This window comes from Tursiops truncatus, chromosome 1, assembly GCF_011762595.2.
Source record: "Tursiops truncatus isolate mTurTru1 chromosome 1, mTurTru1.mat.Y, whole genome shotgun sequence".
Classification (NCBI taxonomy): Eukaryota; Metazoa; Chordata; class Mammalia; order Artiodactyla; family Delphinidae; genus Tursiops; species Tursiops truncatus.
The window spans coordinates 110,547,138-110,563,685 of NC_047034.1; the positions used below are offsets into that span (position 1 = coordinate 110,547,138).

The following is a 16,548-nucleotide window of genomic DNA, read 5'->3' on the forward strand; positions in this document are numbered from 1 at the left end:
CTTTTTTGATATGCATTGCTTGTGAGAGTCATCATGTAGTTCTAGTTCATTTAGTTTCACTCGTGTATAGTACTTTCACTGTATGAGTGTACCACAATGTGTGCACTGTCCTGTTGATCATTTTATCCCCTCCCCCACCATTTTACTGCTATCCATGACCTTTTCAGATCAAGCTCCCACGCTCCTGGACCAATACTTGGGAGTAGAGGGTATATAATTGATCTTTGTGGTTGCTGTTAATCTTCAAATAATTATTTTTGGTAGATTGCTTATCTTTAAAATGAATGTCTTTGTGGGTCAGCACTGGCAACTGCCTTGGGCTCAAGCAAGGGGTATAAATTGTCTTTCTAAATTAGCAAAACCTCACCTCACTTAGCAGGGCTGTCTGCAGTAGTAAATGAGATCCTTTGTAGCAAATGCCTTCCTTTGCAGCTGCTCAAAGCCCTGCGTGGCATGTGCTTTCTCCACTACTTGTTGCTTGGCCAGGTGATTTCTAAGTCATATGGCTTTGCTTCAAAAGACCCGTGAGGAGAGAATAGGCTCCAGTAGTGGTGTCCCTTACTTTCTTGGGGTTTGCATGTCACTGGTGCTTGGCCCTCTAGTACAGTGGTTATCAAACTTTAGCCTACATCAGAATCACCTGGAGAGCTTGTCAACTGGTGGGCCTCACCCCCAGATTTCTGATTCAGAAGATCTCAGGTTGGGTCTGAGAATATGCATTTCTCATACGTTTGCAGGTGATACTGCTGTTCCTAGGACCGTACTTTTGAGAATCACTGTTCTAGGTCAACATTTCCCAACCTTTTAAATTTTATTTTAATTTTTTTGACTCATGGACCCATTTAATATTAATACATAACTTCACATAACTACATGAATTTAAAAATAATTTTAGGCCTTCCCCGGTGGCACAGTGGTTAAGAATCCACCTGCCAATGCAGGGGACATGGGTTCGATCGCTGGTCCGGGCAGATCCCACATGCTGCGGAGCAATTAAGCCCATGCACCACAACTACTGAGCCTGCGCTCTAGAGCCTGTGAGCCACAACTACTGAGCCCAGTGCCTAGACCCCGTGCTCTGCAACAAGAGAAGCCACTGCAATAAGAAGCATACGCACCGCAACCAAGAGTAGCCGCCTCTCGCTGCAACTAGAGAAAGCCCACGCGCAGCAACAAAGACCCAATGCAGCCAAAAATAGATAAATAGAATAAATAAATTAAAAAAAAATTAAAAAATCAGTTTATAATTTCATAATTTTTACATATTATAAAGAAAGGCTTTAAGTTAAAAAAATTCTATCAGCATAGTATTAAGCATTGTGGTTGTCTAGAGCCTTGCTACTCTAAGTGTGGTCTATAGACCAACAGAGCTGGGAACTTGTTAGAAATGCAGACTCTCAGGCCTCACCCCAGACCTAATGAATCAGAATCTGAACTTTAACAACATACCCAGGTGATTAGTATGCACATTAAAATTGAAGTTGGTGGTCTAAGGCTCACATTAAATATGATCCTAATCATATGTAAAACAAATAAGAAACACTTCAAATTTTAACGTTTAAAAAGTAGCACATGATTCATTTACTTTCATTATCTTATTTTCATGTAAGAAAATGCATCATTTCTTGGAAAATAAAAATAACATCAAATTTGGTTTAAGGACCAACTGCTGACATTTAATGATGTTTTAAAACACAATGGACAAAATTGTATTTATGACCTGATGTTTGGAAATATTACTATTTTACCTAAAAAACCAACTGCCTTATTTTGATCATTTTCGTGAAATAATAGATTCCTGACTGCTACTTGCAATAACCTCTCTGCAAATAATACATTATGTGTAAGGCGAGTGTTTTCCCCACCAAGTTAAATGGATATAATTTTTGTTATATTTATTATTTTTCATTTTTCTTGAAGTAGTAGTCGAAAGATCTTTCATCAGTTGATAACAGTTTGACATCCAGAGAGAATTATCTTGGGGCAAATTTGCAAAATTGTTATCACTTAAAAATTTTATTTGTGTTTTAATATCATTGTTCATTATACCTCTTTTCTTTAAACAACCGTCTGTGGGGATAATAGTAACAGGATACCATTTAGGGTTGGGAAGATCAGAGTTTTATATGTAGAAACCTAAAAGAGTGCCTGGCACATAGTATGTTTTACATAAATGACTGTGTCAACCCCATCCTCCTCTTCCTCCTTGTCTTCTTCCTCTTCTTCACCATCTTTATTTCATTCCATAGCAGCTCAGGATAGAGAAATTTAACTATCTACTGCGTAAAGCTGAGAGGTAGAGTGGACCCAATACAGATCTCAGCAATTTTTCTTCCAGGCAAGGGAGAACACTATAAAGTGGAGTCACGGAGAACTAGAAACTAGGTTCATGTAAGCAGTAATCAAGGTCTGAGTCTGTGGTGGTTCTTAGTGTTATTTACTGGCTTTTTTTCCGGCTAGTCATTTGATATGATTGCACTTCCTAACTCTTGTTGGCCAGGGTCATGTGACTGCTTGAGGCCATTGAATTGTGAGCAGAAATTGTGTGTGTCATTAGCTGCTGGGAAAAGATCCTCCAAAACTTTCTTTCCCTCTGGCACAGTGACTGGTTATTGTTAGGATGATGGCTGTTCTGACAGCTTGGGTTTCTGTGTGACTGTGATATGTGGAGCACCCCTGCCATGGTTGAGATGTAACATGATCAAGAAATAGACCTTAGTTGTTTCAAGCTGCTAAGATTTGGGGGTTGTTTATTATTGCAGCATTATATAGTTTGTACTGACTAATATAGATTTTTTGATGGGTTTTGAAAACCGAAAGTATGGAAGTGGGGTGAGGGTGAGCTAGATGCCAAAAACCACACAGTTCTTGCTAGGAGCCCAAGAACCAAAGAGAGTCCTCAGGAGTGTGTCACAATCTAGTGTCGGTATACGGGACACAAGGTGGAGGGAGTGGTTGGGATCTTTCTAGTGCCTCCCTCCTTCAGAAAAGTGATACACTATCAAAAGTATACAAATCTACATACATTGTGAAACATATCTGTTCTACTCCTTGCCAGTGTGAAAATAGAAATATGAAAATCAATGTAGAAAATGATATAGGAAAACTAGGATTTAGGAAGAATCATGTTGAAGGGCTGAAAGATTGTTCAGTACCCAGAAGGTAGTAGGTTTCCCCATTTCCTCCCTATTGTACATGTTCACATCCACACATGCTTACATGCCCATATGCTCACATATGCATAATATTTTTAAAAAATATTTATTTATTTATTTATGGCTGAGTTGTGTCTTTGTTGCTGCTCGCGGGCTCTCTCTAGTTGTGGCGAGCAGGGGCTACTCTTCGTTGTGGTGTGCGGGCTTCTCATTGTGGTGGCTTCTCTTGTTGCAGAGCATGGGCTCTAGGCGCTCAGAATTCAGTAGTTGTGGCTCGCGGGCTCTAGAGCGCAGGCTCAGCAGTTGTGGTGCATGTGGGATCTTCCTGGACCAGGGCTCGAACCCATGTCCCCTGCATTGGCAGGCAGATCCTTAACCACTACGCCCAGGGAAGCCCCTGCATAATATTTTTATCAACTCCACTTGTGATTACAAATCATTGTCCTCCTTAGTATATCATCCCCAGTGAGGCCTGTCTGGATACAGTACTTAAAATTGCAAACTTTCACCCTTTCCCCCCCACACTACTGACATCCTAACTAGTAGCTCTGTTTTTTTTTTCCCCATAGAACTTAGCATATTCTTTAGTTTATTTACTTATTTTTAAAATTTATGTCAATAATTTTATTGACATATATAGTTGATTTACAGTGTTGTTTTAATTTCTACTGTAAAACAAAATGACTCAGTTATACATATATATTCTTTTTCATATTCTTTTCCATTATGGTTTATCACAGGATATTGAATATAGTTCCCTATGCTATGAAGTAGGACATTGTTGTTTATCCATCCTATATATAATAGTTTGCATCTGCTAATCCCAAACTCCCAATTCTTTGCCCCCTCCCAACACCCTGGCAACCACAAATCTGTTCTCTATGTCTGTGAGTCTGTTCTTGTTTTTGTACACATGTTCATTTGTGTCGTATTTTAGATTCCACGTATGTGATATCATATGGTATTTGTCTTTCTCTTTCTGACTTACGTTGCTTAGTATGATAATCTCTAGGTCCATTCATGTTGCTGCAAATGGCATTATTTCATTCATTTTAATGGCTGAGTAATATTACATTGAATATATACCACATCTTCTTTAGCCATTCATCTGTTGATGGACATTTAGGTTGCTTCCATGTCTTGGCTATTGTAAATAGTGCTGCTATGAACATAGGGGTGCATGTATCTTTTCTAATTATAGTTTGTCTGGGTATATGCCCAGGAGTGGATTACTGGATCATATGGCAATTCTATTTTTACTTTTTTGAGGAACCTCTGTACTGTTTTCCATAGTGGCTGCACAAATGTACATTCCCACCAACAGCATAGGGGGGTTCCCTTCACACCCTCTCCAGCATTTATTATTTGTAGACTTTTTAATGATGGCCATTTTGACTGGTGTGATGTGGTACCTTGTTGTTTTGATTTGCATTTCTCTAATAATTAGCAACGATGAGCATCTTTTTTGTGTGCCTATTGGCCATCCATGTGTCTTCTTTGGAGAAATGTCTATTTAGGTCTTCTGCCCATTTTTCAACTGAGTTTTTTGTTATTAAATTGTAGGAGCTGTTTGTATATTTTTGAAGTTAGGCCCTTGTCAGTCACATCATTTGCAAATATTTTCTCCCAGTCTGTAGGTTGTCTTTTCATTTTGTTTATGGCTTCCTTTGCTGTGCAAAAGCTTGTAAGTTTCATTAGGTCCCATTTGTTTATTTTTGCTTTTATATCTATTGCCTTGGAAGAGTGACCTAAGAAAATTTCTGTAGTTTACTGTTATTGTTTGTCTCTCCACAACTAGAATGCAAGCACCACAGAGAAAGAAAATTTTTATCTATTTTGTTTACTGAGAACAGTACCTGATATATAACAGTACTTGTTGAATTGCAGTACATTCACGAAGGAGAAACCCGGGAAGATGATCTGGATCCTGCTAGCTGCCTAGGTGTTCCAAGAAGGAAAACTAAAGCTGATGCAACTTTGTGATCTCAACCACATTTTAAACTACACTTTGATTCTCTTGCTTTCATTCCCTAGCTTTTAAAATAGTTCCAGTCAAGCAGAATTAAGCTTCTTTGTGAAATTGTTAATATGTCATGTTTAAAGACTGAGTTTTGAAGGTAGCACAAAAAGTGGGAAAGAATATGGGCTTTAGAGAGAAATCACTTCATTGTCACCTATTAAGGTGTGACTTTGGGCAAGTTACTTATCCACGGAATCTAAATTTTACCATATGTAAAATTAGAATAAAAAATGCTTTGTATGGACTAAATACACATAAAGGTATGTGAAAGTGCTTAGTATACAGTAGGTACTGGTTTATTTGGGTCCCTTCTCCTTTCTCTCATCACCAGAAAACCAGCTTTTATTACATTTCTATTTAATGTTATTACACATATTTTCAATTTAGCTCTAATTTTGGTTCCCATGACCTTTTGTTAGATTATTTTAGTAATCTTTGGTAAGCTAAAATTTCAGTACGTACAAAGAGCCCATATACCATTCACCAGGGCATGGGTTTGGGGGAATTGTTGGAGAAGGTCTGAGTTTCCTAGTTTTTTTACACAAAAGTAGTTTTGCCTTCATCTTGTAGTCATCCGAAATATCAACAATGCTATCCTCATTGGTTGACATTTTAGACTTTAGGGCTGGAAAGAATCAATTCCTTCCTTTTGCATATTAAGAAATTAAGTTATCTATTTGGTAAATGGCAGAGTAAAGGGTAAGAGTTCTAATTGACTTCTTGTTCAGTGCTCTTTCTACCATATTATACTTTCATCTATATTAAATTATTTTCATCTAAATGAAATACACAATTTGATGGGTTTTGTTGTCCACATGATAATGTTGACACAAACTTTTATCACATATATTTAACTTTTTGAATAGGTGATACATGCCTGGGTCACTGAAGGGTATACATGAAAGTTAGCCTCCCTTAGCTCTGCCCCCAGCTACAAAAGGCCACCACTGCTCTGTGCATATATCCATGTATTCACCTATCATTTTACACAAATGTAAACTTTTATGTACTTTGCTGTTTTCACTTAAAAATGTGAAAGTACTATATACATGTGTTTTGCTTCTCAGAGCTCCATAACCACCTCTTCTTACTCCCAGGTGTCGTTAGTTGATTGATTTTTTAAAATTCATGAACAAGCACTTATTGAGCACTGAGTTAGGTACTATTCTAGGCTCTGGGAGTGGAAAAGTAAACAAGATAGAAGAAAACCACTGTTTTCACAGACCTTAGTTTCTTGGTTTGTGATTGGTGATATGATAGGGGTACAAATAATGGTCTCTAGGATAGGCCAGAAGAGGGAGAAATGAATTTCTTCAGACATGATCAGAGGAAGCTTTAAGGAAAAAGTGGAAGTTTATTTGGATTTTAAGTGATGGGTAGAAATTCAGCAGGAAGAACTGGGAAGAAAGGGTACTCCATCACGAATATATTAGAATTTTTGTTGTTTCAGTCTTATGCAGCTGTTGTTTTGCGTGGTAGCACTTGAAGTTCTACATTTAAGGATACTATTTGCTTGACATTTTAGTAAATTGATTCCTTTTGGAGATGGCTTCTTTACTTCCAAAATAAAATTGTCTTAGACATCAATTTCTGCTGATCTAATTCTTTTTTCTTCTAATTTGTTTACTTGAACTAGATATGAGGATTTTTATAGATGACTTCTACCTATTTGACCCTTTTCATTCAGTTATAAGAGTTTTCATCTTTGTTTTACTTTTTTCTTATAATTTGATATGTGTATGTTGTAATTAACTATTATTTGCTTTAGTGCAGTTATGTGCTTACAGCAGAGGTTGTCAACCTTGGCTGTACACTAGGATCATTTGGAGAGCTTTAAAAATGCTGATGCTTAAACCCCACCTGGGTCTGGGATGTGGCCTGGGTACCAGGATTTTCAAAAGTGCCTCAGGTGATTTACTTTGCAGCGAAACTTGGCTTATTTGGGAGGTAACCAAAACATGCTTTCTGCTTTCGGAAAGTAGGTAACCATGGTTCATCTGAGTGGTGTGATCAATCTGTCATCTCAAATCTCTTGTTTAGAATAAAGTGAAATGGTTAGAATTGGATGGCAGAATGAGGTCCTGGAGTTTGTTAGAGCACTTTTATTGTTAATCACCAAACCATAAATGGAATTAAGCATAATCTATGGAGAGAATAATTTTAAGGCCTTTAAATTCTGTGTGGTTGGGGGAAGGGATAACAGTTCTTGTTTTGAGCTCTATACAAATCAAAGTTATTAGGCTCATTATGTAAGTCAGAAATTAATAAATCTGTTTTTACAGCCTATAACAATTATTAATTTATTGTTAGTATAGTTAGGCAAACATTGTTCTCAAGCTCTTGTTTACTTTGTCACCTACTTTCAATGTAATAAGTACTCCATTACCGTAAGAGGATCTTTGTTTATTCCAGTAACAAGGTGTTGCACAAGGACTTGTAAACTCAAATAGTTACCTCCCTGAGGTATCAGACCTTCCAGAAGGAAACCAAACTGAACCATAGACTACTCCTTTCTTTTATTCTGAAAAATGATCTAGTCTATTTCCAGCTTGGAACTGGGAACTGTCGTCAGGTTAGGGATGTTTACTGTGATTTCACTGTTGGGTTTGAAGTATCGTGGATTCCCAGATACACCCATATCTTGCAGTATGGACTGCAGTAGGGTCACAAACTTCTCGTACATCTATGTAGCATATTAGCACGCTGTCTGAAACTAGTGGGGCTCAGTGAATAGAACAGATAATCAGACAAAATTGGGTTCAAAGCCCAGGTTTTCTATTTATAAGCTGTATTACCTTGATTTACTTAACTTATCTAGCCTTAGTTTCCAAGTCTGGAAAACTGGGGGAAATGATAACCTAAGTTCCAAGTTTGTTAATGAGGTAAAATAGTTTAGATTCTTAACATAGTGCCTGCCCACAGTTGGTCTGTAATAAATAATAGTGCCCTGGTTTTGATATTGAATTATTCTAGAGGATTATTCTAGTGAAATGATACTTGAGAACAAATTAAGCTCTATATTTTCTTTAATAATGAATCTTATTATTAATAATGTGTGTTGGGAGTGGTGTATATGAGTCACATTTTTTGTAGCTGAATTTTTAAATACTTGTGAACTTCTCATAAACCTGATAATATCCTGATAAAGGTGTTGATACCATACCTGTGTTTATTGTGATAGGTTTTATAACTTTCATTATGTTTAGAGACATTTTACAAGAACTTGAAGATTCTTGAAGTATGAAGGGAGAAGTTAGAAAGTTGATAGTATAGACTGGGCAGTATAGTATAGTCAGGGCACAACCCCTAGGTTCATACATATACAATGAAAATATAAGTGAAATGTAATAGGCCATGTTGAGGCATAGCCAAACTAATTAGTTCATTCATTACAAAATGTTTATTGTGTTCCTCCGTGTGCCCAAATAAGATCATCATGGTAATGACTCCTATTTTCTGCCTTTCAAAATTGTTCTCATTTTTAAAGGCGTAATTCAAATGTGGTCTGTTTGATGAAGTCACCCCTCCCCCTCACACAACTTAAAAGGAATTTCTTTTTCCTCCATTCTGTCAGCATGTGATCTCTACCCTGACACTGGCACTTATTTCACTGTTTCACATTAAAAGCGGGGCTGCAACTAAGTTACAGGCATTGGGTTTGAAGGTTGTATGGGGTCCTGGTTAAGGGCACTGGTTTTAACATCAGAGAGATGTTATTTTAATCTCTACTTTGTCACTTACTTTCTTTATGAAGATTTGTCCTTTCTGAGCTCAATTTACTTATCTGTTAGATGGGGATAAAAGCTTCTACCTTATAGTTTTGTTGAAAGTTTAAGTGGTATAAGTGACCTGAGATAGTAAATGTTCAACAAATGGTAGTGAATATTGTTATTGTTGTTCTTGTTTGTGTAAAGCATGTTATTTATTGTATGCAAATATGATACATGACTTAAAACCTCCTCCTTTAGATTGTGCACTTTTAAAAACGGGGGACTATTGCTTGGCATTTTTACATAAGGTTTAATAAATTAATATTTGTTGTTAACTACATTAACTTTCATCTCTCCTTGACTTTTAAAAAGAATATTGGCATATATCAAAAAAATGTCATAAAAGTTGTTTTCTAATGCCTTTGTTTTAAAATCACTGCAGGTCCCTTCTTATCTCATAATGTCAATGTCCTGAAATCTGAGGATTCCACCAAGATAATATGATAGGAACTTTCAGTGATTTGGAGCCGTATCCTACTTAGACTAATGCGGGCCTTCCAGGTTTCCTAAGAGCTTGTACAGCAGCACACACTGCTGTTGTTAATCGGCACAGGCAAGAATGCCATCTTTGCCTCAAGAAAGAGGTAAGCAGCTTGATTTAATCATGTGTACCTATTATGTGGCTGCATTATAGATCAACACTGCTAATTTTTTTAAGAATTAAAAATTAATTGGGGACTCAAAGAATCAGCATTTATAATTTTACCTTGTGGGGGGCATTTATGTTCTCTGGTATGGAGTTTTTTGTTATTTCAGTGATGTTTGGTTGGTTTACATTTCTTTTAAAGTTATTCAGGGACCCTCTCCCCTGGATCTGAATACAGAATTGCCTTATCAAAGCACGATGAAAAGGAAAGTCAGAAAGAAGAAAAAGAAGGGAACCATTACAGCAAATGTTGCTGGGACAAAGTTTGAAATTGGTAGGTCTCCTCAGAATCATGAGATTTTCATAATTGTTGGAAAAACTAATTTGATGTTGAAAACAACATAGAAATTCAGAGATAATTATCTTCTCAGAGATAATTATCTTCTATGTAATGGATTTTTGAATGGCTTCTATAAAATTTTCTTTTTTTATGAGATATTTAACATGTCAGTAATCAAATAGAACATCACTGTAAACTAAAAGGCTTTAGTTATTGATGGGATTGGATTAAATATATATGATTTTGATTAATACTTAGTTTTTAAATCAATTTTAAACCATTGGTTTCAAGCTAAACCAATGGTTCTAGCTTTAATCTTTAAATACAGAAGTGCTTTAATCTTTAAATACAGAAGTGCTTAGGAAAATTGTATTGTTGTAATGCATTTTTCACTTGGGGCTAAAATTATGTTTAATCTTTAACATTCATTACTTTGTAAATCTTTTTTTTTTTTTTTTTTTTTTGCTGTACACGGGCCTCTCACTGTTGTGGCCTCTCCTGTTGCGGAGCACAGGCTCCGGACGCACAGGCTCAGCAGCCATGGCTCACGGGCCCAGCCGCTCCGTGGCATGTGGGATCCTCCCGGACTGGGGCACGAACCCGTGTCCCCTGCATTGGCAGGCAGACGCTCAACCACTGCGCCACCAGGGAAGCCCTGTAAATCATTTTTAAAACAGATTAAAAATGTAAAATGAAAAGTGCAGAATTTGAGATTTATATTAAACAATGAGAACCTGACAATAGAGTAAGAACATATTTCTCTCTATGCTTTAAAAATTATTTTGATGATACTGTTGCCTTTTATTAATAGAATTTTAGTTTTTATATGTAAGCAGTATCTGCAGTGGAGAGAATAGGTAAGAATTAATTACCTTAAATTAAGATACTTTTGCCCGGCACTGAGAAACTCATTACTACTACAAGTACTCAAAAAATCTTCCTCTTTTTAAAACATAATTTTGCATTAAAAGAGTTGAGGAAACCATGTGAATCTCAAGAATGTTAATTATTCTTACTCTTATTAACCTTTGAGGGTCGTGTTTCCACTTACAGTAATTCACCAAAGTTCATCAGGGGTCAATGGAATATTTCATAGGAATCGAGGTCCCCTAATACTCTATTTCAACAAGTGTTCCTCAGAGGAAAAAACTTTGGGCGAGTTAGTGTGGAAGGGTGAGATGTGAATTATGTGTAGCGTATTTTCTAGAGTGAAAAAACAAGAGTAACTGTTGTCAAGGTGACTAATGGGCGGTGTCAGCTTATCCTCCTGTTTGCTTTTAAGGTCTTGGTGGGGTTTATAAGCAACTTGATCTAAAGGAGAGTGTTTTTGACTGTAGTTCCCTCTCACTTCTAAGGGCTGAAGTTGCATTAGCCTTCTTCACACTGATTCCAGACCTCTTTGCTGAGCCTGCTCAGTTGTGCTTAGCAAAAGCCCTGGCTAGATCAGGCTTGGAGACTTGGACAAGGGACTGCTGGGAGAATACAAAGCTAAGTATAGGGGAGGGAAAGAGACAATTGGCTGTGTGTCCAGGAGAAAGTGTTACCTTGCTTTCCCTTATTTAACCTTGTGATATGCAACAGATTACTTCTTGTAATTTAATTACTGCTCCTTTGACAGGTTGAATTATATAATAGAAAGATAATTAATCCATAGTCAGGACACTTGTGTTTTGTTACTGGTGTTGCCTGTTTCCTCATGTAGAATACTTTGATCACTACTAGTCTTAATATTAATTCTTTTATAACCCTGGACCAAATATTTTCACAAGAATTACCTCATTTAATCTTCCAGTAACCCTGTCAAATAGGCTGCATTACTCCCTTGTTGTCCTTTTCCCTGACTTTCCTCACTCTAATAGTGAATTTGAAGTGGCTAACAGCCATAAGAAAATAAATAAGGAAAAATAAAAACAGTAAAATAGGATGAATCTTGTGGCTGATCAGAATACAAACTGCATTCCATGAAATCCTGTATAGTTAGAGATGTGCATGGGTTTGACTCTGAGCTTCCTAGCAAGCAAAGCAAATCATCGAAACATAATCAGCTATATAGAATACACAGTGCCCAGAAGATAAAACCATACTGGTTATTCAAGAGAAATGCAATTTTTTTCTAATTCTGAGTCTTGAGAGAAATTTCTCCCATAATTCCTCTTGGAGACACGTTGTGGAATGGGGAACTACATTCTCACACTAGTCCTATAATTAATACGTTATGAAATTTTAATTATTACTTTTTAAAATGCCCCTTAGCACAGTTGAAGAAACTGAAGCTCACTGAGAGTTAGCAACTTACTCAAGATCGTACAGATGGCAAAAGTAGAACTTGAATCTGAATTAGTTTGCTTCCAAATTTAGTGTTCTTTTTACTCTATCATACTGCCTAAATAAAATATGAATTGAAATTTAAATTGAGGAACATTAAGGTGTCCTCTGTATCTAAAATTCAGAGAGTTGTTGCATGGATTCCTATTTTTAAAACTCCTGAACAGCCTCTGAAAGCTCTATGGGTCAAGGTAAGAAAAAAGTAGGACAAATTTGTGAGGAATGTATTTTTGGTAATTTTCATTAAATGGGGACAAGACAGATTGGAGAAGGGGGTACTTAATTATGCAAGGGGAAATGTGAGAAAAATGGTTGGTGTGGTTATCTCTATTTTATCAGTGGGGAGTTTGGTTTGGTAGAAATTCAATATTGAGGCAATTACTTCACTTCTTTTTGTACAGAGAGCTCCTAAAAGACCAACATTTAAAAGCACGGATTTAGGCTTTGGCTGCCAACAGCCTTCTATTTGAAACTGACATGTTAAAGGAAGTTCTTTTCTATGCAATGGAGGATGGTATACTTAAAAAGATGCCAATTGATTTCTAAAACTTCAATTCAAACAAAAATATGATTAAATAGCTTAGCTGAAAAAAATAGTGACAGTTTAATACCCTACATTGTATTTTTCTTTGAAGTTCAACTTTGTCAGCTCTCCAAGCTTTGAATTTCATAATAAGAGAGATTTATATATGACCGACCTTACAAATTTGACTTTGAGAATCTAAAAAAAGAATGGATCTTTTCCACCATTATGTACCCTGAATGTTCCCAGCCTCACCAGCTCATGTGTACATTAATACCCACATTTTAGTAGCTCATTATACTCCCTCCGTCCATAACTGCCACCAGTTCCATCTCTCTCCTCAGGGGTTTCCCAGTTATTTGAGAGGCCCAGGGCAATGACTTCCATGCACTCAGAAATGGGTCTGCCCCTGAGCTGCGGTTCTGGCCTTGTCATTGTTTTCTGCTTGTGAACCAGTGAAAGAACTCTCCTAGGCTGTGTCACTACGGTCCTTGCCCTCCCCACGAGCTCTAGATGACACAGAAGCTCTTGGGCCCTCAGGACGCCAGCACTGCATGGTGGTCTGCAGCAGAGAGAGGAACAGCCCTTTCCCCAAATTCTTGTACTGTATGTTGTCACGTAGGTCTTCAGAACAATCCCACGTTTTATCAAGCTTCTCATGGATAAAAGCAACTTCACCTCAACAATCCCTTCCCTGACCTCATCCGTCTCCAGTCACTGTCCTCTTCTTTTATTATGCCTGTGTTCTAGGCATTATTGCATAAAAAGCCCATTCTTTCTCCTCAGCCAAAAAGAAATCAAGAGTCCCTAGGACTTGACCAGCAGGTGTCTGGTCATCAGTTGCATACTTGAGCCAAGTACATTCAGACAATTAATCCCTTTTTACCGTATCTCCCCATATATAGGGCAGTAAAAAGAAAATGTTTAAAAATAAACATCGAAGTGCTGCTAATTTGTTACGCCATTCTATTAAGACTCCAAATTCTGTTGGAACCTACATTTATCCTAAGTATTTGCTGATCTTTATTCTAAATTTGAACTTCATTGGAAGAAAAATGTCAATATGTTAATTGTGTAATTGTGATATCAATGTGTTGATTGTGAAATCTAAAAAACAAGATTTTCTCTGAGCATAAATTTTTTCCATAGGATTAGAGGGTTGGGAGCAGATAGGAGGGCCAGAGTTTCCAAATCTCTACTGTAATTCTGCTTCATTATTTTGTATCCTGTGTCAATATAGCTGACTTGGTTTTAACTGCTAAAAATAATTTGAACTAGGGAGGTGGAAAATATAGAATAGGTCTAATGATCGGGGCTATTTTTATCTTTTCCTTTTTGTACCTAACCCAAGGTCATGAAAAAGCCATAAGTACATTTTCCTGAGTAGAGGTGTTGTCAGCTGTGTGTGTATTTTCACTATGCTATGAATAATCACTAAACTCTTTAATAGTGTTTGTACCTGTTAAATCTCAGAAAATTGAAACTAAGGATTTTGGGTGCCACTTAAAAACAGTTCTCTGTTGCTATTGAGTATAATTTGGCATTAAATTGTTGTAGCTAAAGATAAGGTTATGCTATAACTAAAGGAAATTTTACAAGTGAAATACTGTGAGCTAAAATTGATATATATCAAAAAATATTTTCATAATGAATGTATTTCAGAAGTATTTTAATTTTGGTTTAACTTAACTGTTTACTTGCAGTTCGTTTAGTAATAGATGAAATGGGATTTATGAAAACGCCAGATGAGGATGAAACAAGTAACCTTATATGGTGTGATTCAGCTGTTCAGCAGGAGAAGATTGCAGAGCTGCGAAATTACCAGGTGGGAAATTAATCATGACCAATTTTTGGTCAGTAGGAAAGATATATGAATTCCATTATAATTTTCTTTAGATAAGGCTCTTAATAAGTTGACATATTAAATTTCAGTTCTAATTTACCTGAATAGCCTGTTTTGTTGCTGTCCAGTTATACTGACTCTTTGCCTGAAGACTGCATCCTCTCAAATTTAACTTTTAACCTCTTTCCATCTTTAAGGAAGAATTGATAGAGGAAAACTCTTCCTACGCTGGTGCTTTGCATTATGCTTAAAGATGAACAATGTGGAGTAGATTGCATAAAGAGATCTGAACACAGATATCCCTTGTAATGTCAGCTATGTGTAATTTGGCTTCATTATTTTATGTCTGGAATGTAATACAAACATATTAAAAAATAAAAAAGCCAAATACATGGAATTTTAGACAATTGAGATTTTGAATAGTTCTTCCTGTTAGTGTAGAGGGTTATACAAAATTGACTGTAGGCAACAAATTAGTCCATTTTCATCAGGTTTTTTGTTTTCTACTAAAAAAAATTAAACTCAAAGAATGAATGTAACTTTATTATAGTATAAATGAATATATTCATTAAGTTAATGAAAATATTAATGTTGACCTTTTTATTTTCCAGAGGATCAACCATTTCCCAGGAATGGGGGAGATCTGTAGGAAGGATTTCCTAGCAAGAAATATGACCAAGTAATCTTCATTTTCTTGTAGTAGAGAAGACCTGTTCAAAAATTACATTTTGAATGTCATAGTGCTATCTTTCACAAATTTATATTGATTTGAAATGATATTTTGTTGGAAGAGATAGAATTTTAGAGCTAGGAGTGTTTTAAAATTTTCCTGGTTCTATTCTTTGACTTTGCAGAGGAGGTAATTGAGGGTCAGAGACATGAATATCTTGCACAAAGTCAAATAGCTAACAGCAGAGCTGGAGTAGAAACCTGGTCTCCAGAATTTCAAGGTTCTTTTCACTGCAACTTGCTGTCTCTCTAGCAGCATAAGTTTTTCTTTTAAATGTAAAAAGTTTTCTGTACATGGCATTCAATATATACTTAATTATTTTCAGTTAAACCTTGCAGGAACTAATTTGTTGCATTATATCCCGCCTGTGGGTATGTATGTGTTCAGAATACTGGTTATTGAGCATCTAATATGAGCCAGGCACTGTAATAGGTGCCTGTGTGCACACATATACGCATACACACATGTATATGTTCCTACCTGGGGATACATGCACACATATTTATCTCAGAGACCATTATTTAGAGTAATAATCTGCTTTCATGGGAAAAACTGTTAACAGGTAAAGTGTTATACTGAATATACTGCGGAATTTTTGTGCAGCTTATATTTCTGTTGATTAGATTTTTTTTTATTTTAAGAAAGTTGATAAATTGTATGCTTGGATTTTTTTCTAAATATAACAAAGAATGGTATCATTCATAAACACCTCATGGTTAGTTTTAAAATGTATTGTTCTATTAAAGCTTTAACTTGATCTAATTTCACATTATTGTTAAAATATAATAAATACATGCAAAGGTGTTGGAAATAAAAACAAGTACATTAGCACTGTTACTGTGCTTCCTTTAGATGTGTGTGTGTGTGTGTGTGTGTGTGTGTATGTGTGTGTGTGTTTCAAAGCAATCAGTGTTAGCCTATTTGGTACTGAGATTATTTACCTGGTTGGCTTATTTTGGATTTGACAGATGTAGTTGGTGATTATTTTCCTTCTCATAGAGGAAACGTAACTTTTTTTATCAGGTTCTCTTGAAAGAGCACTTGAAATATGTAACTGTATGACCTTCCAGTTTTTGTGGAAGCCAGGTAGCTTATATATTCCACACCCTAGTCTTACAGTATAGGCCCTGCTTCTGTGCATATTATATACTATGGTCCCATTTTAGTTTTAACTGATCTTGTTTGGAAACAGTAACTACTCATCTATAAAAGACTTGCATACATTTATAAAGAAGACTTTTTGAAACAATCAGATT

At 36.2% G+C, this 16,548-nt stretch overlaps 1 protein-coding gene across 1 annotated transcript in view; it reads left to right on the forward strand.

Moving 5' to 3' along the window:
- TTLL7 (tubulin tyrosine ligase like 7) overlaps positions 1-16,548 on the forward strand; it is a 155,084-nt gene that overhangs the window by 47,732 nt on the left and 90,804 nt on the right. The window contains exons 2-5 of the mRNA XM_033864301.2: positions 9,328-9,529; positions 9,734-9,865; positions 14,423-14,544; positions 15,174-15,241. Coding sequence (XP_033720192.1) covers positions 9,505-9,529; positions 9,734-9,865; positions 14,423-14,544; positions 15,174-15,241 — 347 coding nt within the window. The 5' untranslated portion in view covers positions 9,328-9,504. The remainder of the gene's footprint in view (positions 1-9,327; positions 9,530-9,733; positions 9,866-14,422; positions 14,545-15,173; positions 15,242-16,548) is intronic.